Genomic DNA, 26,287 nt, shown 5'->3' on the forward strand with positions numbered 1-26,287 from the left:
TCAGGTACCAATGAATCTCTACTGCGCAGACTCTGGCTCCAAATGACGTCATTTTCGCAGGATGACAGTGGCCATACTGATAATGTTTTGGCTTTACTTTTCTATAGTGGAAGGAATGGAGATGCATCGTCCATCTTTTTTACAGTCTGTACTTATGACGTGCAGGGAATCCCTAATATGGACAAAGCCATCTTGTCATCGCTGTAGCTAAAAAAAGGTAATTTCAGGTAATAAATATATTATATGAATAATGCAGTGCTAACTGACATAACATTTATTAAAGTATAGAAACTATTCTGCCTTATTATGTGTTTGTATAAACCAATCCTAAAATTGTCATTAGGAAAATACAGAAAAAAAAATAACAATTATAGAACAGTTACATTTATCAGACACTTTTATCCAGAGAGACTTACAGTGCATTCAGGCTATACATTTTTTAACCAGTATGTGTGTTCCCTGGGAATTGAACCCATGACCTTTTGCACTGCTAATGCAATGCTCTACCACTGAGCCACTGGAAAACTACAAATTATTGGTTATCATCCAGCAGTGTATTTGATTTCTTATCCAATTAAAAGACATGAGAAAAAAATAAAGCCTGTCAATTAGATAAAAGTCAATAGTTTTATTTATGTATTTTTTTTTACATTTCTGTCCCCCCATTTCTGAAATGATGGCTACGCCCCATGTGTGCAGTACAGAAAACAGAGCACGAGTCTTCTTGTGCTTAAATGATTTTAAAGTCATATTAAAATGCACACAAAGGAATCGATAAGATAAATCAAAATTGTAACTTTAAAACAAGTTCTGACCTTAAACATCCTATTCCAGAATTGGAATAGATTTTGGATTCCCAAGCCTAGGTATTGGTTACAATGTTAAATAAAATGTCTTTTTTGTCCTACCAAAAATGTGCCTGGAGTCCATCTTTGTTATTATTGCAAATTACACTTTCAAAGTGATTTTAAATCATTAAAGTCAAGAAGACTCACAGGCTGTTTTCTCTGCTGCACACACATCCTTGTGTAAGTGTTCTTTAGCCTGTTGATTTTCATTCATAGCATTCAGCTAACAATGAAATATTCTGCAATAAGATTTAGAATGAATGCAAATTATATATAAGTTTTTTTTTTATATTTTATTTATTTATTTATTATTATTATTATTATTATTATTATTATTATTATTATTATTATTATTTTACCTTATTGGAATTGAAACTAGGATTTGATGCCCAACCTTATCCATATCCCACATTACTTTTTACTGGCACCTTTCTATTTACACTGTTTTAAACACTTTCTTTTCTTTTAAACCCTCACTTACCCTTCCTTGCTTTTGCCCTTCTTAAAAACAACCTTATCTTAATCTTAATATGTGAATGTACTATTCATTTGTTATAAAACAGTTGATCCAAAGTTTTGCTCCAAAATCATTATATAACATCAGCCGTGTTTGAAACAGTTAGATTCTGTGGTTCCATGTTGCTTCTTATTACAGTGAGATTTTTTTTTATTATTATATACTGTGATACAAGCTATGTTAATTAGCTTTGCATTGCAATTGTGTGTTTATTGTCTTCCACATTTCATTATTCAAAACATCTCTATCTGCATGTTATTCAGCTGTAATGATATCATGCATTTGTCCATACAAGGGATTTCCTGGGTCTCACTTGTGAAACAGACATTAAAGTACATGAATGTTAGGGTTAGGGTTAACCCTGCTCCATAATGCTCACATAGTCTCATTTTGGGTAAAAATAGAAAAATAATACTAAAGTACTTCGTAAAGCAGTAACTTCAGCAAACTACTTTTTTACTCTTACTTGAGTCATATTATTTTTCAGTACTTTTACTTGTACTGAAGTAAATTATTCCTTAAGTAGCAATACTTTTACCTAAGTACAATTTCTTAGTACTCTTGCCACCACTGCCCATAATCAAAGTCATGTGCTGTTGTTTTAGCTTTTGGAATGTGAAGAGAATTGCAAACGAGATTACACCTCAAACATGTTATTTTCATATCTGTGACTGAGCGAGGTATTCCACCACATGACAAAGCTCCAACAAACCTCTATCTGTGAAATGAATTCACCTATTTGATAACTTGATAGTAACAGCAGTCACAATAGGGGTTCCCAAATGTTTTCAATCCAGGACCCACTTAGACAAGTATAATCTATCTATCTATCTATCTATCTATCTATCTATCTATCTATATATATATATATATATATATATATATATATATATATATATATATATATATATATATATATATATATATATATATATATATATATATATATATATATATATTTATATATATATATATATATATATATATATATATATATATATATATATATATATATATATATATATATATATTATTATATATATATATAATTTCTTTTTATTAAGAAGTTAATACAAATTTCTTTCATGAAAGTCTAGATGCTGCAGGCCGATAGGTTTTAACTCAATCTGATATAATCACATCATTATTCACATTGCGCAGCTGATGGGTTTCTCTTCACATCAGCAACCAATGAGCTTGCTGCTCAGTATTCAACTACTTGGCTATAGTGCTTGCTGTTGCAGTTGCAGTGTGTTTCGGAAAACATCTGAAATCAAAATCTAAGTGAACGCTCTTTTTCTCCATTTCACTGGGCATATTGCATGGTCTGCCTTATTCAATTCTAAATGAGCAACCATAAACAAGCTTTAAACTAAGCATCATGTGTAACAGTCTTCATGTGTAACATTTATACATAGGAGCAAAATACTAATCATATAAGCAGTAGCTTTTATGCAACTGTATTTATACATCCGGCGCACATGGCTGAGGCAGCGCATCCTGTGTTGTCTAAGCAGCGTGTACATGGTGGGGAGACCAGCACGTACAAGGACCGAGGTGTTGGGTACTTTGTCGCTCCACTTTATGCTAAGGATTTGGCGAAGGCAGTGCAAGTGAAAGCTGTTCAGCCTTCATTCTCGGTATATGTTGTCCATGTTTTGCTGCCATACAGTAGAGTGCTGACAATGCAGACGTTATACACTGCCATTATGGTAGAAGTTGACAGCTTACTATTCCCCCAGACACGAGTGGTGAGTCGGCCTAGGGTTGTTGCAGTCTTGCCAATGTGCTTGTTGATCTTGGCGTCAAGAGACAGGTTGTCACTGATGGTGGACCCAAGATATGTAAACTGGTGGACAACATCAAGTATGTGGTTGTCAATGATAATGACAGGAGGAGTATTCATGTCTTGACTTAGCACTTTTGTCTTTGTCAGTCCAAAATCATCACATGCTTGGGAAAATCTGTCCATGAGGTGCTGAAGTTGTTGTTCAGTGTGTGAGATGATGGCAGCATTATCAGCAAAGAGCAGATGTCTAATGATGACCTTACGCACCTTAGTCTTTGCTTTCAGTTTTGTGAGGTTGAAAAGTACACAGAACACAGAAAATCTGGTGTGTAGATACACCCCTTCGGTAGCAGTCCAAAAAGCATGTTTTAGGAGCATGGAAAAATAGATCCCAAACGGGGTCAGAGCAAGGACGCAGACTTGCTTCACACCGCTTTTGACGTCGAAGGGTTCTGATATGCTGTCTTGATACTGGATGGTTGCCTTCATGTCATCATGAAATGATCTAATCAGGCTGTGCAGCCTTGGGGGCCATCCAATTTTCAGAAATATGTTAAACAGCCCATTCCTGCTGACCAGGTCGAATGCCTTGTTGAGATCAATGAAGATGATGTAAAGGGGCATTTGCTGCTCTGTGCATTTTTCCTGCAGTTAGCGGAGAAAGAAGACCATGTCCATAGTAGATGGTTCTGAGTGAAAGCCACATTGGGACTCAGGAAGGACACGCTCCTCTAGCTTTTAAAGAGACTCTGGCAAGTAGGGCATAAAGCTTGCCTGCGATGTTAAGGAGAGAGATGCCCCTGTAGTTGTTGCAGTCACTTCTATCACCCTTATTCTTATAGAGGGTGACAATCTTGGCATCTCTTATGTCTCGAGCTACTGCACCTTCATGCCAACACTGGCAGAGAACATCATGGAGCTGTAGGAGTGTCTTCTTGCAGCTCTTGAGGAGGTCTGGGGGAATGTCATCACTACCAGGTGCTTTGCCACTGGCAAGGCAGTCAACTACCTTTCAAAGTTCCTCTAATGATTGTTCGGCATCTAGGTCTTCCATGATTGGCAGAGATTCAATGGCATTGATTGCTGAGGTGGTTACAACATTCTCCCTGGAGTAGAGCTCTGTATGGTATTGTACCCATCTTTCAATCTGTTTGCCTTTGTCTGTGGTTAGTTCCCCAATTGCAGATTTAAGGGGGGCAGTTGGACCTAAAGCTCTTTTGATGCCCTCATACATTCCTATTATGTTGCCTGTAGCTACTACAGTCTGTATGTCATCACTGAGCTGTTACCAGTATTCATTGGCACATCTTCTTACTGCCTGGTGAACTTTGCTCCTGGCAAGTGGTTGGAGGGAGTTCACACTTGGTGAGCACTTGTATTCAGCAAGGGCATCACGTTTTGCTTCAATAACCGGGTCCATCTCACTGGACTTGGCTTCAAACCAGTCACTTTGAGGTCTTCCTCTTAAAGACTGCAAAGGCTGTTTTCTCGACTCCCGGAGGTGGTCCCATTTATCAGAGGCAGAGTTAAGCGAGTGGTCTGCAGACAGAGCATCTTCGAAAGATTTGGCAAAATCTTCAACTTTCTCTGGATACTGCATCATGGTGGTGTTGATGTGAGGCTTCCCAGCTTGTCTGGTACGATTAAATTTCTTAGGTTGTAGTCTGATCTTGCAACACACTAACGAGTGGTCTGTGTAGCAGTCTGCACTTTGGTAAGTGCAGGTGAGAAGCACAAGCTCGAGGCTTGCTCGTTTGATAACGGCCATATCCAGTTGGTGCCAATGCTTTAAGCGAGGATGTCCCCATGACACTTTGTGTTGAGGCTTCGTCTGGAAGTAGGAGTTGGTCACACAGAGGCCATGATAAGAACACAACTCTAGCAGGCGTTGCCCATTCTCATTGATTTTGCAAACTCCAAAACGTCCTAGACATGAAGGCCAAGAGTCATGATCGAGGCCTACTCTGGCATTGAAGTTACCAAGGAGAAGAAGGTATTCTTTGGATATTTTTGATCACGCTGCTGAGATTGGCATAGAACTTATCCTTTGTTCCAGGTGCAGATGTCAGAGTAGGAGCGTGGGCACTGATGAGAGTGATTGGGACAGAGTTTTCCTTCTCCTAACCTTAGAATAGGTAAATAGGACCACTCTTTGTCTGGCCTCTCACCTGGGACCAATTTGCCTAGGGTGACGCATTAAGGTTGTGATCCAATGAGGGATTTTTTCATATTTCTAAAGCAATTTTTCATATTTCTAAAGCAATTTTTCATAATTATATAAGATTATACTGGATATTTTTCATCAACAGACTGTTAAGATCAAGAAGAAGTTAAAAAATAGGATCATTCCTTTTTGTATTATTCATTTACTTCTTTGTGACGAGCTGTAGTAAAGGTTTTCACAGAAAAGAACAATTCTGTGTAAATTATACACTTTCAGTTGATAATTTTCCGAAAAAAGGGCACGCTCGAAAACATAACGAGTGGTGCTCCACTATTTTCTTTATATTTAGTTGCTTAAATTCTGTGCACTTGATAAGGTTTGCCAGAATCATGGTTGTGCAATAAAATTTTGTGGTTACTCCAGGTAGTTCTCTTGTTTCTTTGAGGACCTTAAAGGAGGAAAAATTATCTGAGAAATCTAGACTGCAGAGGGCACTTATTGTACTGTTACTTTTGATTTCTGGAAATGTTCAACCGAATCCAGGTCCTGATGTTGTCACAAGTTTTAACACATCTGCTGATTTTAAATCAAGGACTGGTCTAGGAAATGTTCATTTAAATGTTCGCAGTTTACTCACAAAGTTGGATATGTTACTTATCTGGGCAGATACAACTGATGCAGATATTATGGTTTTATCGGAGACATGGTTAAAAAAATATATTTAAAATAAGGACATAAGCATTGTTGGTTATAATGTTTATAGGGCTAATCGATCTAATAGAGGAGGTGGAGTTGCAGTTTTTATTAAAACTAAATATAGTACGAATATGCTTTTATCTAAATCAGTGAAAAATCTATTTGATCATTTAGCTTTAAGTATTGAGGTTTCTAAAACCTGTAATATTACTTTAGTTGGTTGCTATAGGCCACCTTCAGCAGTAAATGAAACCTATCTGCCTTGACAAAGATTATATAAGATATAGACCCTAAAGAATCAGTCCTGATCGGTGATTTAAATTGGAACTGGTTGCAACCAGTATCTGATTATTTAAAATCATACTGTAATTCAATGAATAGTAAATAGTCTGACTGGACCAAATTTAAAATATCCTGAAAACTCATCATTAATTGATTTAATTATAACTAATGTCCCTCATAAATATTCCATGGCATCTGTATTTGCAAACGATATAAGTAACCACTGTGTAGTTGCTACGATTAGGAATACAAAAATTCTAAACCATGTATTATTATTAAATGCGATAGGAAACATTTCAAGGAACAAGCTTTTTTTTTTTACATGATTTATATAATTTTGATTGGGAAAAAATGTATCTTATAACAGAATAAGAAAGTGCATGGAGTTATTTTTATGAAAGTCTTACCCATTTTATAAATAAGCATGTTCCTTTTAGAAAGTTTAGAGTTAAAGGCAGATATAATGTATAGTTTACCCCCGTACTGTCAAATTTACATTGAGCATGTAATTTGGCTTGGTCTAAAGCCAGAAGTACTAATATAAAGGAAGACTGGTTGATTTTCAGACAATTACCTATTACAATGTGTCTACTGCTGCAATTAGGAAAGCTAAGGTTGACTACTTTCTTTTAGAAACTTCTAATAACCGAAACAATTCGAAAACTTTTTGGAAAAATATTTAAAATCTCATTGGAAGTGAATCAAATTCAGATTTTCTGTCATGCATTATTAAGGATTTGTGTAAAATTGTGGATAAAGCTAAAACGATAGATTGTTTAAACAAACATTTTGTGGCCACTGGTACATTTAATCAGTCAAACAATTTGACCCGTGATAATTCCTCAACTGTTTACTCTAGTGTATATCATTTTAAGGTAGACCAATTAATTTGATTTTAACCCAGTAACAGTTTCAGAGGTCAATAAGCCACTTAAATCTTTAGACAGTAGGAAACAGGCTGGTCCAGATAAGCTGGATCCACATTTTTTAAAGTTGGCAGCTGATTTTATTGTGCCACCACTAATCTATCTTTTTAATCTTTCTTTATCTACAAATGAAATTCCTTTTATCTGAAAACTGCTTATGTTCAGCCATTATTTAAATACATCCAACTGTATTGAATAATTATAGGCCTATTTCAAAATTGTCTATTTTGTCAAAGCTTTTGAATGAATTAAAAGAGTTTCTATATTCTAAAAATGCCTTATCAGAGTTCCAATCAGATTTTTGGAAAAACTTAGTACAACTACAGCAATTATAAAAGTATTAAATGATTTAATGGTTGCATTGGATAATAAAAAACACAGTGCTGCTCTTTTTATCGATTTATCCAAAGCTTTTGATTCCATAAATCATGACATTTTGAAGCAGAGGCTACTTAGTGTAGGTTTATCAGTAAATACTGTTGGATGGTTTGTTAATTACTTATCAGATAGATCTCAATGTATAAATATAGAGGGACTCACTTCTAGTACTCTGAATGTAAGTATCGGCGTACCACAGGGATCGGTCCTTGGGCCATTATTATTTATTTTATATATTAATAATATTGGGAATAAACTCGCACATTCAAGTTTTCATTTATACAATGATGATATATGCAGATTTACTCCTCTGCATCAACATTGGATCAGGCTCTGAGTCATCTTCAATCTGATTTTGATGCAGTTCAGCATACACAGAGATCTAAAACTTGTTTTAAAATGCGGAGAAATCTAAAATTATAATGTTTACAAAAAGAATGTCTGCACTTTCAAACTCATGCTTAAGTACTACTCTTCAAGGTTTAGAGATTGAAATAGTATCTAAGTATAAATACTTGAGATATTTAATTAATGATTCTCTTTCATTTGGGCCTCATATTCAGTACCTTGTGAGGTACTGTGAGGTACCCAATCAATGCAGTGGGTGTTTACTTCTTCGTCTACAATCCTCCACACCTATTCAAACAGAGCGTTCTGGTGAGAGGGGTCAAAAACAGGACAGAAAATAGCCCATTACTTCTAAATTAGGATGTTTTTGATGTAAAAAACCCTTTACTAATACGTTACGCCATTGCTTGATTACATAAAACAAACTGGTCAATCAGGTATTTGAACCAGTTCAATGAAACAAACTGTCCAAGAGAACCAATTCACGGAAATGAATCGGACTTTCCCATGTGCGTGAGGTTGTGTGGATTACAAGTAATAATGTTATGCAAATAAAATATCTTGCAAGGATCGATCATTTCATTCAAGGCCCACGGGTATAAATTTTGCTTCCTTGAAAAGGTTTTTTTTCTTTCTTTTTTTCACTCTAAGAATAATGGTAGCTATTGACTTGCATTTCATGAATCACTAATGATCATGGTTTTAGCTAAAAATCCTCTTTACTCTTCAACTGAAGAAAAAAGTAACTTACATCCTGGATGGCCTGAGGGTGAGTAAATTAACAGCAAACTGTCACTTTAGACACTTGAGCTACCCCTTTAGAATTGAGTAAAACTACTGTAAACATTTTCCTAAAATATTGAGTAAGAAGTGTACATACATTTTACAGTTCATTGCACAGTGACTGGTACTCACCTGATGATCAGATTGTTTTATCTGAGCAGGGGAGATCTGTTGAATTAAGAATATTGTTCTATATATTAATATCAGTACAATAAATAATAGCCATTTCTAATTTGTTCTAACTGCCACAAACCTACAACCCAGTAATTCTCAATATGTCATAGATGTATTTTTCTGTCATTATCATCAAACTCTCTGCAATATTGAACTAATGTAAACAAATAAATATAGGATTCTTAGGAAATCTATGGCTCAAGCTCTGTTCTTCAGTTTATTTGGCTCCAAATCTGATTTGTTTGTTTGACCGGTTGTGATGGTTTGATACTTCATGTGATTCAGAGAGTGTCTAAAGTCTTGACTTCTATCACCTGCTGCTTTGAAGTCCTAACATTCACATAAAAGAAAATCATTAAATAAATAAATAAGAAGAATATTCTCTCTTTTAATATCAATAAAATTAATAACTGCTTCATGTGAGCGCAAGTAATTCAGCAACAAGTTGAGACCCCTGTGGAATCCCACAGCTATTGTGCATTGTGCAAATACAGCACCATATTTTAGAATATAAATGCAGGTAAAATAAATATGCCAGTATGATTCAGTATAATTCACACACACCAGTAGTTGATAACTGTGTATGACACTAAAGGCTATACATGTCAATATTTGGTATCAACTGTTATATCAATCATGGGTAGTAAACTGTTCCCATGGATAAAATTTATCATAATAATTCAAGACCAGACCTATTCAAAAGGCTTTAAGTGGCCCATGCCACCAATAATCAAATAAATTGTAAGGCTCGAAGAACCTCAGACACTTTTATATTCTGAGATACGGACAATACCATGGTATGGTAATGGTCATGACCTCTGGTCTTACCTTAATTAAGTGGGTCCAGATCTATGGGTACTACATTTTTCAAGTTTTCAGTTGCTAAAAAGCGTTGTTCAATACTGAAGCCACATTTTTTCAAAACTGTTTACATATTCAGCAAAACAGAATGCGGACCAAACTGTGAATCATTTTTTCATTGCTTTCAGACAAAATGCAGTCAATGACCATTTCTCAAAACCCACTAACACTTTTGTCATTCATACTCCACAACCTGCAAAACATTATACATTTTCAGCACATTGTTCAAATGCTAACACACTGCTTTCAAAACTGATAAAAGAACATTCAAATCAGAACAATGACAAACTCTTTCCATTTCTGCAGGAATTATATTCAAATATAAAATCTTAGCAGAATATTTATTATAAAATTGAATAATTATTCCAAACACAACTAAATGCTTTTTCAGCTTAAAGGCAAGCCAGATGTCCTACTTTTTTTGTCTTTTCTTCTTCTTTCTTTCTTCCTTCCTTTCTTTCTTTTTGCTTATCTTTTGATAAATGGATGGCTTCTGAATGATTTTGTTTGGAAACATGGATCAAGGAAGGCACATTGGTGGGGGAAAAAGAGTGGCAGAGAGAAGGAGTGGCATAGTGCTTGTCCTATATAGGGTCATGAGGCTGGAGCCTTTCCTGTGTCATAGGCAGGACACCCCCCTGGACAGATGGCCAGTCCATCAAACACATTCATATTCACACTTGCTTACAGTCTCCAGTTCACCTGTGCTGTATGTCTTTAGATTGTGGGAGAAACCCAGAGGAAACCAACCATCAATATGGAGAGAACATACAAACTCCACACAGAAAGACTCCTGGAGCAGCTGGGACTCCAACACTGCACATACAGCACCTCATTATACTAGACTGATTTTTTTTTTTTTTTTTTTTTTTAATTATCGCTTCAAAATGTTTTTACTTATTTATTTTTATTATTATTATTTTATATGTATTTTTATGTTTTTATTTTTCAAAAGTAAATGTTGATGGTTTTTGTTTTTGGTATCTAAAGAAATAGGGGGAATTGCTGCTTTTCTCCTTCATTCTTTGTGCTGTAATACAGTCTTTATTTTACTAAAATGAAAAGATGTTATTCTTATCCTATAAAGAAATACTTATGAGACAAATCATTTAAACTTCAAAGATAAAATTTCATGGTTTATGTAATGCTCGCTGTTGTTTAAGATCAGTGTGTTATGAATGAAACATATGTTTTCTGAATGAGAATTGTTTCCAGTGTTATGATGAAACAATCTTATTTTGAGACCCTATATGAAGTGTTTTGTTGGTCTGAGTGAGTTTTGGAAGTGAGATCAACTTTTTGGCCAAGATACACATTGGTAATGCAGACTGTATGAACAGCTTTGAAAATGTGGCTTCAGTATTGAACAATGCTTGTTAGCAATTGAAAAAAAAAAAACTGTAATAGTGTTGGAAGGTTACTTTGGAAATGTAATTTTAGATTACAAGTTACCCTATTTAAAATGTAATAATGTAATATAAAAATGTAATTTCAATTACTTTTCAAATAATGAGTAAATGTAGATCAGTATCTACCTTATTATCATGTCCCTTCATGAGAAAGTCTTGTTGATTGATTTTGGGAGGTTGTTCAGTGATTACACGGTCACCCACACCCTGAGAGAGTGAGAATATTACAAAAAAATAGCAGCCTATAAATAGCACCCCCCCCCCCCCCATTCTTTCTTTTAAATAACTTTTTCATACATACAAACCTGATTCCAAAAATTTTGGGACACTGTACAAATTGTGAATAAAAACAGAATGCAATGATGTGGAAGTTTCAAATTTCAATATTTTATTTAGAATACATACAGCAGAGGTTGGGGCAGGCAGCAGAGAATCACAGTCGGTATAAACAATCCAAGATAAAACACGGAAGGAACAAACACAGGGAAACCGCTCGGAAATGCCAGACAGAACTAAACAATAATCAGCAAAGTGTTTGTGGATGTGTGCAACCTTTATAGTGCGAGACTGATGAGGTGATGAGAGACAGGTGATTGCAATTGATGAGGAGTCCTGGCAAAGGATTATGGGAAATCAAGTCCAGGGTGAAGTTGCAAGCGTCTGGAATGTAGTGCCCTCTACTGAAGCTCACGGGCACTCCAGCTAGAGATCGTGACAAATACAGGCTTCTAGTTGCTCAACTGTCTTAGGTCTTCTTTGTTGCATCTTCCTCTTTATGATGCGCCAAATGTTTTCTATGGTGAAAGATCTGGACTGCAGGCTGGCCATTTCAGTACCCAGATCCTTCTTCTACGCAGCCATGATGTTGTAATTGATGCAGTATGTGGTCTGGGATTGTCATGTTGGAAAATGCAAGGTCTTCCCTGAAAGAGACGACTTCTGGATGGGAGCATATGTTGTTCTAGAACTTGGATATACCTTTCAGCACTGATGGTGCCTTTCCAGATGTGTAAGCTGCCCATGCCATACGCACTCATGCAACCCCATACCATCAGAGATGCAGGATTCTGAACTGAGCGCTGATAACAACTTGGGTTGTCCTTGTCCTCTTTAGTCCGGATGACATGGCGTCCCAGTTTTCCAAAAAGAACTTAAAATTTTGATTCATCTGACCACAGAACAGGTTTCCATTTTGCCAAAGTCCATTTTAAATGAGCCTTGGCCCAGAGAAAATGCCTGCGCTTCTGGATCATGTTTAGATATGGCTTCTTTTTGACCTAAAGAGTTTTAGCCGGCAACGGCGAATGGCACGGTGGATTGTATTCACCGACAATGTTTTCTGGAAGTATTCCTGAGCCCATGTTGTGATTTCCATTACAGTAGCATTCCTGTATGTGATCCAGTGCCGTCTAGGGGCCCGAAGATCATAGGCATCCAGTATGGTTTTCCGGCCTTGACCCTTACGCACAGAGATTGTTCCAGATTCTCTGAATCTTTGGATGATATTATGCACTGTAGATGATGATAACTTCAAACTCTTTGCAATTTTTCTCTGAGAAACTCCTTTCTGATATTGCTCCACTAGTTTTCGCCGCAGCATTGGGGGAATTGGTGGTCCTCTGCCCATCTTGACTTCTGAGAGACTCTGCCACTCTGATAGGCTCTTTTTATACCCAATCATGTTGCCAATTGACCTAATAAGTTGCAAATTGGTCCTCCAGCTCTTCCTTATATGTTCATTTAACTTTTCTGGCCTCTTATTGCTACCTGTCCCAACTTTTTTGGAATGTGTAGCTCTCATGAAATCCAAAATGAGCCAATATTTGGCATGACATTTCAAAATGTCTCACTTTCAACATTTGATATGTTTTCTATATTCTATTGTGAATAAAATATAAGTTTATAAGATTTGTAAATTATTGCATTCCTTTTTTACTCACAATTTTTACAGTGTCCCAGCTTAAAATACAATTTCCCTCCAGTTTATTAAAATATGAGTCTGAGGTGATAAACTGTATATTTCGTAGTTGGGTATGTGACTGGTACTCACCTGAACATTAGAAATCTGACCGCTCTGCATCATCTCATAAATTAGGACCTGCTGAATAATATCAATAATTGCCATTGCAATTTGTTCTAAGTGACTGGCACAAACCAACAATCATTCTTAAAAAGTTTAAATAATAATTTTTTTATACTCAAAAGCAGTTTCAAATAAATATCTATCTAGATCAGGGGTCGGCAACCTTTTTGGCATGACTTGCCATTTTTAATTTTTCTGGTTTACCACTGTGCCCCCCATTTTAATTTATTCTGTACTTATATGGTACATACACATTTTTAAATGATACATTAAAAAAAACAATAGGCCTATTTGACTTTCATGCAAATAGTTTCTGAATTTTTTTTATAAATTGTTTTTCAGACAACATTCAGAAGCTCATAAACTTGTCAGTGGTGCCACGTGACTTATTAATCGATACTGAATCACTACACTATATTTCTCAGGGGGGGGGGGGGGGGGGTTTGGGCAAAATCGCTGTTTTTTTAAGTATCTAATCTCAGCTTCATTGTTTGTAGAGAGAAACAAATGCAGACAATTTACACATCTCTCTCTCTCTCTCAAAATGGCCATATTTGAGAAAATTTTGCATCACTGGATATAGCTGTCGGTCATTTAACATTTCTATCATAAAACGTATTATTAAAAGTTGACTAATATTAAATGATTTGCAGCTTCATCTTCACTCTCTTTAATGTTAAACTGACACTTTGTGCTCTGCTTCTGTCAACAGTAAACCCCGCCTGCTTTGATTTGATTGGCCATCTCATTCATTTTGACATTGACGAGTGCTGTTAGACCGCTGAGGCTTTAGTCTGAAGTGCCTAGTATGTGCAGCGGTCGTGCACGCATCCGTAGACTAGTGCAAGATAATTCTCACACTTTAATAGTATTTATAGCTCCTAACAGGCTGTGTGACTATGAGAAGTTATTACCTCAAAATGTACGTCAGTATGCAGTTTTCCCTATTGCTCGCGTGCCAGCGATTATCCCTCTGCGTGCAGGGCCGCATTAAGACCTCACTGGGCCCTGGGGCTATGACTTACTGCAGGGCCCCCATCACAATAATGATATGTATATATACTGTAAATATAGCTTAAAATAGTATTTTTATCCGATCAAAAATTTTGATGCATTGCAATTTCATAATTCTTTTTTCCAATTCCCATATCTCAAAAAAGAAAAAATAATAATAATAATAAAAATACTAGCCTACCTAAAAACAAACTTACTGAAGACAAGTAAACAGTGATGAATTAAAACAGAACAAAGAAATTGACCTACAAACACTTAAAGCACTGAATAAGAAATATTATATTTTATAAAATAAATAGACTACAAATAGACTGAATAGTCTTCACTGTATAAATTCAATATACATTATTTTACAAAAGTGATTCGGTCAAGAACAGTGAGTGATTTTCTTTCTAATGTTTAATTTACATTATTGGCACAAATGGCAACAGCAGCTATATTAGGCTGCTTTGGAGGAATAGTTCACCCAAAAATTAAAGTTATGTTGTTGTTGTTCTAAACCTGTATGAGTTTCCTTCTGCTGTTGAATGCAAACGTATATACACTGCTCAAAAAAATTAAAGGAACACTTTGAAAACACATCAGATCTCAATGGTGAAAAATATCATGCAGGATATCTATTCTGATATAGACTGGGTAATGTGTTAGGAATAAAAAGATGCCACATTGTTTAATGTAAATTAAAATTATCAACCTACAGGGGGCTGAATTCAAAGACACTCAAAATTAAAGTGAAAAAAGGATGCAGCAGGCTAGTCCATTAAGCTGAAATTTCATTGCAGCAACTCAAAATGGTACTCAGTAGTTTGTATGGCCCCCACTTGCTTGTATGCATACCTGACAACGTCAGGGCACGCTCCTAATGAGACGAAGAATGGTGTCCTCGGGTATTCCCTCCCAGATCTGGACCAGGGCATCACTGAGCTCCTGGACAGTCTGAGGTGCAACCTGGCGACGTCAATTGGACTGAAACATAATGTCCCAGAGGTGTTCTATTGGATTTAGGTCAGCCGAGCGTGGGGGACATTCAGTGGTATCAATTCCTTCATCCTCCTGGAACTGACTGCATACTCTCTCGCCACATGAGGCCGGGCATTGTCGTGCACCAGGAGGAACAAGGACCCAATGCACCAGCGTAGGGTCTGACAACGGGTCCAAGGATTCCATCCCGATACCTAATAGCAGTAAGTGTGCCATTGTCTAGCCTGTAGGGGTCTCCGTGTTCCTCCATGGATATGCCTTCCCAGACCATCACTGACCCACCACTAAACCGGTCATGCTGAACAATGTTACAGGCAGCATAACATTCTCCACCACTTTTTTAGATCCTTTTACATCTGTCACATGTGCTCAGGGTGAACCTGCTCTCGTCTGTGAAAAGCACAGCGCGCCAGAGGCGGACCTGCCAATTCCGGTGTTCAGTGGCAAATGCCAATCAAGCTACACGGTGCCAGGCAGTGAGCACAGAGTCCACTAGAGGACGTCAGGCCCTCAGGCCACCCTCATTAAGTCTGTTTCTGACTGTTTTCTCAGAGGCATTCACACCAGTGGCCTGCTGGAGGTCATTTTGTAGGGCTCTGGCAGTGCTCATCCTGTCCCTCCTTGCACACAAAGGAGCAGATACAGGTCCTGCTGATGGGTTAAGGACCTTCTACTGCCCTGTCCAGCTCTCCTAGAGTAACTGCCTGTCTCCTACATGCTCTTGAGACTGTGCTGGGAGACACAGCAAACCTTCTGCTAATGGAACATATTGATGCGCCATCCTGGAGGAGTTGGACTGCCTGTGCAACCTATGTAGGGTCCAGGTATCGCCTCCATGCAATCAGTAGTGACACTGACCCTAGCCAAATGTAAAACTAGTGAAAAACAATCAGAAAAGAAGAGTAGGGAAAAAAATGTCAGTGGCCTCCACCTGTAAAACCATTCCTGTTTTGGGGGTTTTCTTATGGTTGCCCATCTAGTGCACCTGTTGTTAATTTTATTAACACCAAAGCAGCTGAAATGAATTAACAACCCCCTCTGCTACGTAACTGACCAGATCAATATCCATATCAATATATTGATGCTATACTCTGATTAAAAAGTGTTCCTTTAATTTTTTTGAGCAGTGTATTTGGAACAATACTGGTAACCAAATAGTTTCTGTGCCCCCATGACTTCCATAGTATGAAAAAAAAAACCTATTGGAGTCAACAGGGACCAGAAACCTTCTGGTGGTTACGAATATTCTTCAAAATATCTTCTTTTATGTTGAGGAGAACAAAGAAATTCATACAGGTTCAGAACAACTTGAAGTTGAGTAAATGATGACAGTATTTTAATTTTTGGGTGAACTGTATCCCTTTAAAATCTCATCCTATAATGCCAGGATCTCATAATAGCCGACTAGTGCACATGCCTTATCTTTAACTAATAACGGTCATTTAAGTCACAAATGACTGTGTTGACAAGGAGACACGTAACTATGTGTATTCAAATGTTTCAACACAAGGCGTGAAAAATAGCTCTTAGTTTAGTCAGGCGCAGACGAGCAAGTGCGCTCCAAGCCAATCAGAAACTGTCTTAATGTGCGCATTTGCCAAAATGAATTCTGTCTCACTGCATAATGTCCCTGAACAGTTAAATTAGTTTTTAAACCACAATGCTTAAAATGTGTTTAAATGAAAAGCTTACATAATGACGCACAAAATGAATATTAGGCCTACAGAGTTTGCTCAAACACAAAAAGCAATATACATATATCAAGTTAATAATCAAACTAACCTAAAATCTGTGGGGATGCTGACGCTGTGTTTTTATCTGCTCCATGTGTCCGGTCCATTTGCGGTTCCACAACTCCCACTCCCTCATCAGCTTTAGTAAAATAAAATAGCTGTGGATTATAGTGACTAACTCATGTTTTCCCCTCTCTCCTCATTTTTTTCTCTGACTATTTATTTATTTATTTTATCTTTTATTTTTTTGAATGGTTGACATTTTTACTTATCGAAGATTGTTCTTTGTATGACCATTTCTAGATTACACCAGAACGAATAAAGAGAGGTGAATGCAGACATTAGGCGCAGCGATCAACTAATAGATAGGCTACGTGCACAGTTCGTTCAAAAGTAAAATCAATCTACTCCACAGCCAATCACGGGCCCCCTCCTTGCTCGGGCCCCGGAGCTTCAGCCCCGCATAGCCCAATTGTTAATGCAGCCCTGTCTGCCGACCTGTATGCCGTAGGTTGCCGACCCCTGCTCTAGATAAAATATTTTTGTTTAATTTACATTGCTCAAGAGATACTTGGGAATCAAAAACAAATTTTATTGATTATTTTGTTTATATGAAAGTTTTTATATGACCTTTTAGATTTATGCATTTTGCAAATATTCTCATCCAAAGCAATTTGCATTCAAGGTACACATTTGATCAATCCTTGCATTCCCTGAGAATCAAACCCATGACTTCTGTTTGAACTACAGGTAAAGGTGTATGTGAAGAGAGACGGGAATGAGATTAGGGCTCAAACATTTCATGAGCTTGTGAACTGCCAATGCTGGCTCTTTATAAAATAAAGATATGACATTTTCAATTATTGAATTTAGATCTACAGTTTATCAGGGCATGCGATACTAACAGAAAACAGTATAAACAAAATGAATATAACAAACAGCAGATTAGAGCAGATTTGTTTATGCTGCTGTATCTTTTGCACACAATCTCAAGTTAGTAACTATTTTATTCTTTGGCAAATTGGTGGCTAATATATATGAACTTGTACAATTTCTTATTATCTGCTTATGCCCCAGTGACAGTTGAGCTTAGGGGAGGGGCTTCATACATACTTTTTCTAAAAACATCATACAGTCACAAAACAATTTCCACCTCATAAAATCGTTCAGACTGACAGATTATATATATGTTATTTTTTTTTCTTCACTTGATGTGACTCACCTGATCATCCGAATCCTGATCTACATCCATAACTTGAACAGCATTGATTGGCAAATTGGTGGACGGCGGATTTCCCTAATATTATCATCAACAAAAACAATGATAGCCATGGTCATTTATTCTTACTTGCCACAAACCAATAACAACCATTCTCAGTAAATCATATATGTATTTTGCTATTTAATGGCCGCTGACCAAGAAAAATGACCAAGATGGTATTTAGGGAAGAATAATATGTTGCTTTTTAATTGACATGTTTACAAACAAATAGTGCATGAATCACTGCCACATAGATTATTGACAGATTTACTTGTTTGTAAAAATGTTACAATTTTATATTGCATACCTACAGTACATTAAAAGGGTTTAAATTTAAACTTCCTTTGTTTTCAATATTGTGTCTATGTAACAATGAAGATCTATTTGTCTAATTAAAAGTTTAAGCTAAATACATTTATAATCTTGTAAAAGTCGTCACATTACATAGTTCCAGAAATAAAAATGAAAATGAGAAGATTTAAGAAGTACATGCCTTAGTTTTCATATATAGTTACTTCAACACTTTATATGTGATGAAAATGTCTAAAAGCATGTTTTGCTTTGTGATTAACATCTGAGTAACCTATTTTGATATACTCTGTTTAAACAGGTATGCTTAAAATTTACTTTTTAGCTGTCAAGTGCTTTTGATCTAAACATTTACATTTTCATTTATTTATTTAGCAGACTGACAAATTAAGAATATCAGAAGCAATCTGCCATAGAACCAACAATATGCATGTATGGCACACAATACAGGTTTAGTAAAAGAAATGACTAGATTATCTAGTGAACAAGCAAAAGCAGAAGTGAATGCAGATGAGATCTTTAAACTTTCTCTGAAAACCCAGTTTGTTAATTGAGATATCCAATTTGCATTGATAAGGGTTATTTATGATTACAAATAGGCTACTAAAGCTACTGTGACTTACAGAATCCTCACAGTCCATTGGCTCGTCTGTCTGTGACATGACTGCGAGAAAAGCTCCAAACAGCAACTGAAAGAAAACTTCAGCTTTGATTACTAGCTAATAATATCCGAATAAATATTAGCTACAACTGCGCGTTTTTTAAGTTTGTAAACAAATGTAAATGCTCCAAATAGTTAAGCAGTGCTTGAGTAAGATCCAAAAATTGTAAATGCTCCAAATGCTAAAGCAAATCGTTATTGTTCAAACGTAAAAGACAGTAGCTTACTTTGAAATCCTGCTCAACGCCAAGAGAGAGAGAGAAAAATATGCGAACATCAGACAGCTAGCCTTAAAATTAACACTAAAGTGTCGATGTTAAATCATAAAGTGGTCAATTGCTCGATCTGTCAGTAATTTATATGTAGCCTACCTACGCTAGTTATGTTGTCTTAAGCGACTGAAGAGAAATGTGTTTAGTTTCATTTTCGTTTCGTACAAAACACACACACTTCTAAAGATTTCATTTCAATTTGATCGGTCTTGAAGACGAATGGTCCTCTTCACACATATTTGTTCTCATTTAGCTTATTCTTTGGACTGCAGACTTAAGAGGTTTGTCCAAAATAACAGGCTATAAATTCACGGCGCAGTTCCAGATTGTTACTTAGGTCTCTGTCGACAGTAATATTGACACATTAAAGAGCAAATAAAAGGTCAAATAATGTTGTACTTACCGAAAAGCGTGAGCTGTGTAAAGTGTAAGCTGTCGACGTCTGGACTGCACGATTAAACCTGCTCGACTGTTTTGAGTTGAAAGTAACGAAAGCGAAAGTTGTTGGAGGACACGAGGCATCATATGACAACAATCCCTGATAAAAACACGGAAATGCATCTGTGGCATATATTATCTCACACATTAAACATTCACATGCTATCTCAGAACATATTAAAAATATGATCCATGACGCAGTTATCTTTTTGGGGTTATGCTATTTATCATTTGCTCATATTTCGAAAACTCTCAGGGAAGGAGGAGGGTAACAATAGTGTTGAACTGGTTCGGTCTGTTAAAACATGGCCTGGATTGATTGATATGAGGAAGCACATGACTAATGAAGAATTTCAACGGCTCCTTTTACTCATTCTCTCTAGTTGAGAAAATATCCAGAAGGTAGAACCATATTGTGGGGGGTTATATAGCAGAGCATGTAAACTCTTAGCATTGCCATTGTATAGACGTTATAGGCTATTAATGGATTCCAACTCTTAAACATTATAACATTTAATCTGTGGCATTTCATAACTGTTTTATCAAAATATTGTAATTTATTTTTAATTTAATTCATTTATAGGTATGCAGCTAAGTGTTTTTCTTTTAATTTTAAGCATAATTATAGTGTATTTCTCAGAATGTGATAAAGATTCTGTTATTTCATACTTCGCTGGGCAGTTTTTGTTTTATCTTTTTAAATCAGTTAATTTCAGCATTTAATGTTCCCTGATAAATTCCATGATCCATGAATATTCAAAATATCTTTTTACAATGGCCACTACAAGCACCCCCCCCCCCCCCCCCTTATTATTTTAGCAGTTATTTAGCCCAACACATTTAACACTTTAAATATGTTTATGTGCCTCTTTGTCACACATAACATACGCATCACTGATAACCGATAACACTGAAATCGAACTGTCTGTAGTGCAAATGTAGTGAATTGTAATGAATGTGACCAAATAGTTGAAAACAAAACTAACAATATAAAATAACACAGGTACAGAGCTGTCTCAAATTGCCATCTCAGTGCTCACATGCTTCACAAATGACAACTACAGGTTTGTGCTCCTTGCAAACAGGCCTGACACTGAACGCCAGCTGCTGACTTGTCTGTTTTTGGCAGCTGGGCAGATCCTGCACCTCTTCCTCTTCAATTGACTCTCCTGTCTGATGTGGCTGGGTGGTGGCTGTTTTTTTTTTTTTTTATCCCACATCTTGTCATTGCCTCTGTAATATGGTATTGAAGGTGGGGTGTGCCCTCCAAGTGCCTCTTCATATGTGGCATGACAAGCGCTTTGACCAGCTCTTTTGTGCATTGGTCACACCAGCCATGTAATCAGGGTGTTGTGCAGTGAAGTTGGTGTAGGCCAGGGGAGGCTAAAAGACAGCCTTCATGCTTTTAATGTGAAACTAGCCACAGCTTGACAGAATTTCTTCTCAAACCTTATAAACAGTAACTTAAACAACACTCATACTCTTTTTGCCACTGTTGAGAGACTGACAAACCCCCCAAGTCAGATTCCCAGTGAATGCTCTCAAACAGCAAATGCAATGAGTTTGCTTCCTTCTTTTCTGAGAAGATCATCAATATCAGGAAGGAGACTAGCACATCCTCAAGTAATGCAAAGGTCAGACAGATTTGGCTGCAATATCAAAAAGATACTATGTCTATTTTTCAAGCAATTGATAGCAAAATTTTGGAATAAATAGTGTAGCACCTAAAATCGTCAACCTGCTATCTTGACACACTTCCCACACCAAATCTAAAAAGCTTAACTGTTTAGAAGCAGACCTCTTAGAAGTGGTGAACGCCTCACTTCTTTCCGGGACATTTCCAAACTCCCTGAAAACTGCAGTTGTTAAGCCCCTCCTGAAAAAGAGCAATCTTGATAACACCATTTTGAGCAATTATAGACCAATATCTAATCTTCCTTTATAGGCAAAATTATAGAAAAGGTAGTCCTTAATCAGCTGAACAAATACTTAAACTCAAATGGATACCTGGACAATTTTCAATCTGGTTTCCAACCGCATCACAAAAACATTAGTCACATTTAAACCTAGACTCAAAACTCATCTGTTTAGCTGTGCATTTATTGAATGAGCACTGCGCGATGTCCGAACTGATTGCACTGTATCTTACATATTCACTGTATTTTATGTAAAATCATTTTCTATTTTAACTGTTTTAAATTCATTTTTAATAAGTCAATTTTTAAATCATTTTCAAAGTTTTAAAATTGCTTGTTTTTTGTTTTTATTATTTTTCTTCATGAATATTTTACTTTCTTTTATGTAAAGCACTTTGAATTACCATTGTGTACGAAATGTGCTATATAAATAAACTTGCCTTGCCTTCCTGCTTCAAATGCTCCACCATCATCCCCGTTCCAAAGAAACCCAAGATTACAGGAGTTAACGACTACAGACCTGTGGCTCTAACGTCTGTCATCATGAAGTCGTTTGAAAAACTGGTTCTGGCTTATCTGAAGGACATCACTGGACCCTTACTGGTCCTGCAGTTTTCTTACCGAGCAAACAGGTCTGTGGATGATGCAATCAACATGGGATTGCACTTCATCCTGCAACATCTGGACAAAACAGGGACTTATGTGAGGATCCTGTTTGTGGACTTTAGTTCGGCTTTTAACACCATCATCCCAACAGCCCTCCAGACCAAACTGACCCAGCTCTCTGTTCCTAGCTCTATCTGTCAGTGGATCACCAGCTTTCTGACAGATAGGCAACAGCTAGTGAGCCTGGGGAAATTCATGTCCAACAGCTGCTCCACCAACACTGGTGCCCCTCAGGGCTGTGTTCTCTCCCCACTGCTCTTCTCCCTGTACACAAATGACTGCACCTCTAAAGACCCCTCTGTCAAGCTCCTGAAGTTTGCAGACGACACTACAGTCATCGGTCTCATCCAGGACGGTGACGAGTCTGCTTACAGACAAGAGGTTGAGCAGCTGGCTGTCTGGTGCAGTCTTAACAACCTGGAGCTGAACACTCTTAAAACAGTGGAGATGATAGTGGACTTCAGGAGAAATCACCCTGCACTCCCCTCACTCACCATCATTGACAGCACTGTGGCTGCAGTGGAGTCATTCAGATTCCTGGGAACCACCATCTCTCAGAACCTGAAATGGGACAATCACATTGACTCCATTGTTAAAAAGGCCCAACAAAGGTTGTAGTTCCTTCGCCAGCTGAGGGAGTTCAACCTGCCACAGGAGCTGCTGAAACAGTTCTACTCAGCCGTCATTGAGTCTGTCCTGTGTACTTCAATAACTCTCTGGTTTGGTTCAGCTACAAAATCAGACATCAGAAGACTACAGAGAAGGGTTCGGACTGCTGAAAGGATTATTGGTGCTCCCCTGCCCACCCTTCAAGAACTGTATACATCCAGAGTGAGGAAAAGGGCTCAGAAAATCACTCTGGATCCCTCACATCCAAGTTACCCCACCTTTGAACTTTTGCCATCTGGCCAGTGTTTCAGAGCCGCAAATACCAGGACAGTCAGGGACAAGAACAGTTTCTTACCCCAGGCAATCTACCTCATGAACAGTTAAATGTTCCCCACTCATGCAATAAAAATGTCCAATATCCTTATATTTATTTGTTACCCCTCCATCCTAGTACATCCCTGCATCTTACTCAATTATATTCCATTATCATCTATAGCACAACTGTTTATACAATTTATTTATTTGCAAAAAAAATGTTATTATTATTTTTTTTGGTCTGTGTGTTTTTCTCTCTGTGTACTGGAAGCTTTTGTCACTAAAACAAATTCCTTGTATGCGCAAGCATACTTGGCAATAAAGCTCTTTCTGATTCAGATTCTGATTCTGGTGTGACTTTGCTGCAGCCTGGAATTGAACTGCTGATTTCATCTGGCCAGAGAAGAATTGGCCCCCAGACTGAACATGGTTTCTCCCAAGGTTTTTTCTCCATTCTGTCACCGATGGAGTTTTGGTTCCTTGCCGCTGTTGCCTCTGGCTTGCTTAGTTGGGGATACTTCATTTCCAGTTCCATTTAACTGCGTAAATAAAATTTACTGTGTAATAAAATGAAATAAAACACTAATAATAAAGAGAACAGACAATAAATGAAAAATAATAGCTATATGGTAATAAAAATATAAAGACAATAGACAGAATTTTGAATGTGGAAACATGCTATTTTACAGATTAAAAGTTTTGTGGAGGCATATACAGATGTACAGTCCTTGGATGTTATGTATTGTTCAGGTGGGGTATAGAAGAGGGAAAAAGCTGTTCTTATGCCGCTCAGTGATGATATAGGACTATCTGTGTTGGTATGCAAGAACGGAAACAATTTCTTTGTATTGAAGGCCAAGTTTAAAATAGATAAATGTGTCCATGCACTTGTTTTCTTTGTCATAAATCGGCAGATGTGACACAACCAGAAACTGTAACGCAAGAACTCATACTAGATTGTTCGAAAAACACATTATTTTTCAAATATTTTACATTATTACAACACCTCTCTCCCCAGTCTGGCATGAAAGGCTTGAATAGTTCCGTGTCAAATGAAGGCCCGCCTTCTGAAATACGAAATGTGCTGTGATTGGTTAGCTGGGCCAGTGTGTGTTGTGATTGACAGCACTCGGCGCCTGGTTGGGAAATGACATGCCCCTTACCATACCTGCCTGTGAGCTTCAGTGTAAATATTGCGTCAAAATCAAATCAATTTGAGCACGATTTAAACCCGGATGATTGTAACCACTCTAAGTTTGTCTGCCTAGTTTGTCTCTGACATAGTGATAACACTCGTTGCCTTCTCTAGTGCAGCTCAGGTCTCATCCCATTCGTCAATCTTTGTGATATCACAAATCCCGGAAAATATGCGTTGTAGTCCAAACGAGTCATTCGTTTTAGTTTTTGAAAAGTGATTTCTGTTATATAAAATATCTCCTTTTGAAGTGGACTTTGAGATTTGTAACTTTGCAGATCTATTTTATGCTCAAACAGCAACATTACAGGCTTACTAAAGTTAAAAAAATGAAAAATCATAATAGCACCCCTTTTAAAAAAGAGACGTTTTACTGTGTATCACTTTAAATGCAAATAAGCTGCATATTCCCACCCGTCTCCAGAAGAGGTCGTCGCGTATATGTCAAGTCAAGTTAACTCAAGTCAAGTCACCTTTATTTATATAGCACTTTAAACAAAACAGATTGTGTCAAAGTAACTGAACAACATTAATTAGGAAAACAGTGTGTCAATAATGCAAAATGACAGTTAAAGGCAGTTCATCATTGAATTCAGTGATGTCATCATGCAGCTCGGTTCAGTTTAAATAGTATCTGTGCAATCATTTGCAATCAAGTCAACAATATCGCTCTAAATGAAATGTCCCCAACTAAGCAAGCCAGAGGCGACAGCGGCAAGGAACCAAAACTCTATCGGTGACAGAATGGAGAAAAAACCTTGGGAGAAACCAGGCTCAGTCTGTAGAGGGACCAGTTCTCCTCTGGCCAGACAAAACCAGCAGTTCAATTCCTGGCTGCAGCAAAGTCAGATTGTGCAGAGGAATCAACTGGTTCCTGTGGTCTTGACCCGGTGGTCGTCTGAGACAAGGTCTTTACAGGGGATCTGTATCTGGAGCTCATCTAGTTGTCCTGGTCTCCACTAACATTCAGGGCTGTAGAGGTCCTTTCTAGGTGCTGATCCACCATCTGGGCTGGATACGTACTGGATCCGGGTGACTGCAGTGACCATCTGATCTGGATACAGACTGGATCTGGTGGCTACGGTGACCTCGGAATAAGAGAGAAACAGACTAATATTAGCATAGATGACATTCTTCTAACGATGTAGCAAGTACATCGGGTGTTATGGGAAGTGTTTCTGGTTCCGGTGTACCTAATTAATGCAGCCTTAAAATCCTTTAACGTATTTGAATATTAGAAGTGTATTAGTGTGTTATGTGTAAGCCAGGTTAAAGAGATGGGTCTTTAATCTATATTTAAACTGCAAGAGTGTGTCTGCCTCCCGAACAATGTTAGGTTAGGTAGGTTATTCCAGAGTTTAGGCGCTAAATAGGAAAAGGATCTGCCGCCCACAGTTGACTTCAAGATTGTGCCAGTGTGTGTGGCATGCCGTCTGCTGCTCCTAGTCCCGTTTGTGTTTGTGTTGTTTTTGTCAATTATTTGTAAGAATACCCACTCTCTACTGGTGTATGATTGCCAAGAACTGCTTAATATTGGATTTGTTGCAAAGAACTTGATACAGTATGAACAGGATGCACAGCGGACATCACCTCCGTTTTTAAATGTCATTCCATTTGAACTCTGGCATGGGCCAGTTCCTCTTTCCCAGAGGAGCCGTA

The 26,287-nt window shown here is 37.3% G+C and overlaps 2 protein-coding genes across 3 annotated transcripts in view; both read right to left on the bottom strand.

Moving 5' to 3' along the window:
• LOC109076852 (E3 ubiquitin-protein ligase DTX3L-like) overlaps nt 1-19,870 on the bottom strand; it is a 29,623-nt gene extending 9,753 nt beyond the window's left edge. Inside the window, exons 1-6 of the mRNA XM_042733475.1 lie at nt 19,445-19,870; nt 19,180-19,245; nt 18,209-18,283; nt 13,226-13,276; nt 11,302-11,382; nt 8,864-8,899 (exon numbers count right to left, since the gene is read on the bottom strand). Coding sequence (XP_042589409.1) covers nt 8,864-8,899; nt 11,302-11,382; nt 13,226-13,276; nt 18,209-18,283; nt 19,180-19,218 — 282 coding nt within the window. The 5' untranslated portion in view covers nt 19,219-19,245; nt 19,445-19,870. The remainder of the gene's footprint in view (nt 1-8,863; nt 8,900-11,301; nt 11,383-13,225; nt 13,277-18,208; nt 18,284-19,179; nt 19,246-19,444) is intronic.
• Nucleotides 1-26,287, bottom strand: part of LOC109076850 — a 472,477-nt gene that overhangs the window by 436,924 nt on the left and 9,266 nt on the right. The window lies entirely within an intron of this gene.

The sequence above is a fragment of the Cyprinus carpio genome, chromosome B11 (assembly GCF_018340385.1).
Source record: "Cyprinus carpio isolate SPL01 chromosome B11, ASM1834038v1, whole genome shotgun sequence".
Taxonomy (NCBI): domain Eukaryota; kingdom Metazoa; phylum Chordata; class Actinopteri; order Cypriniformes; family Cyprinidae; genus Cyprinus; species Cyprinus carpio.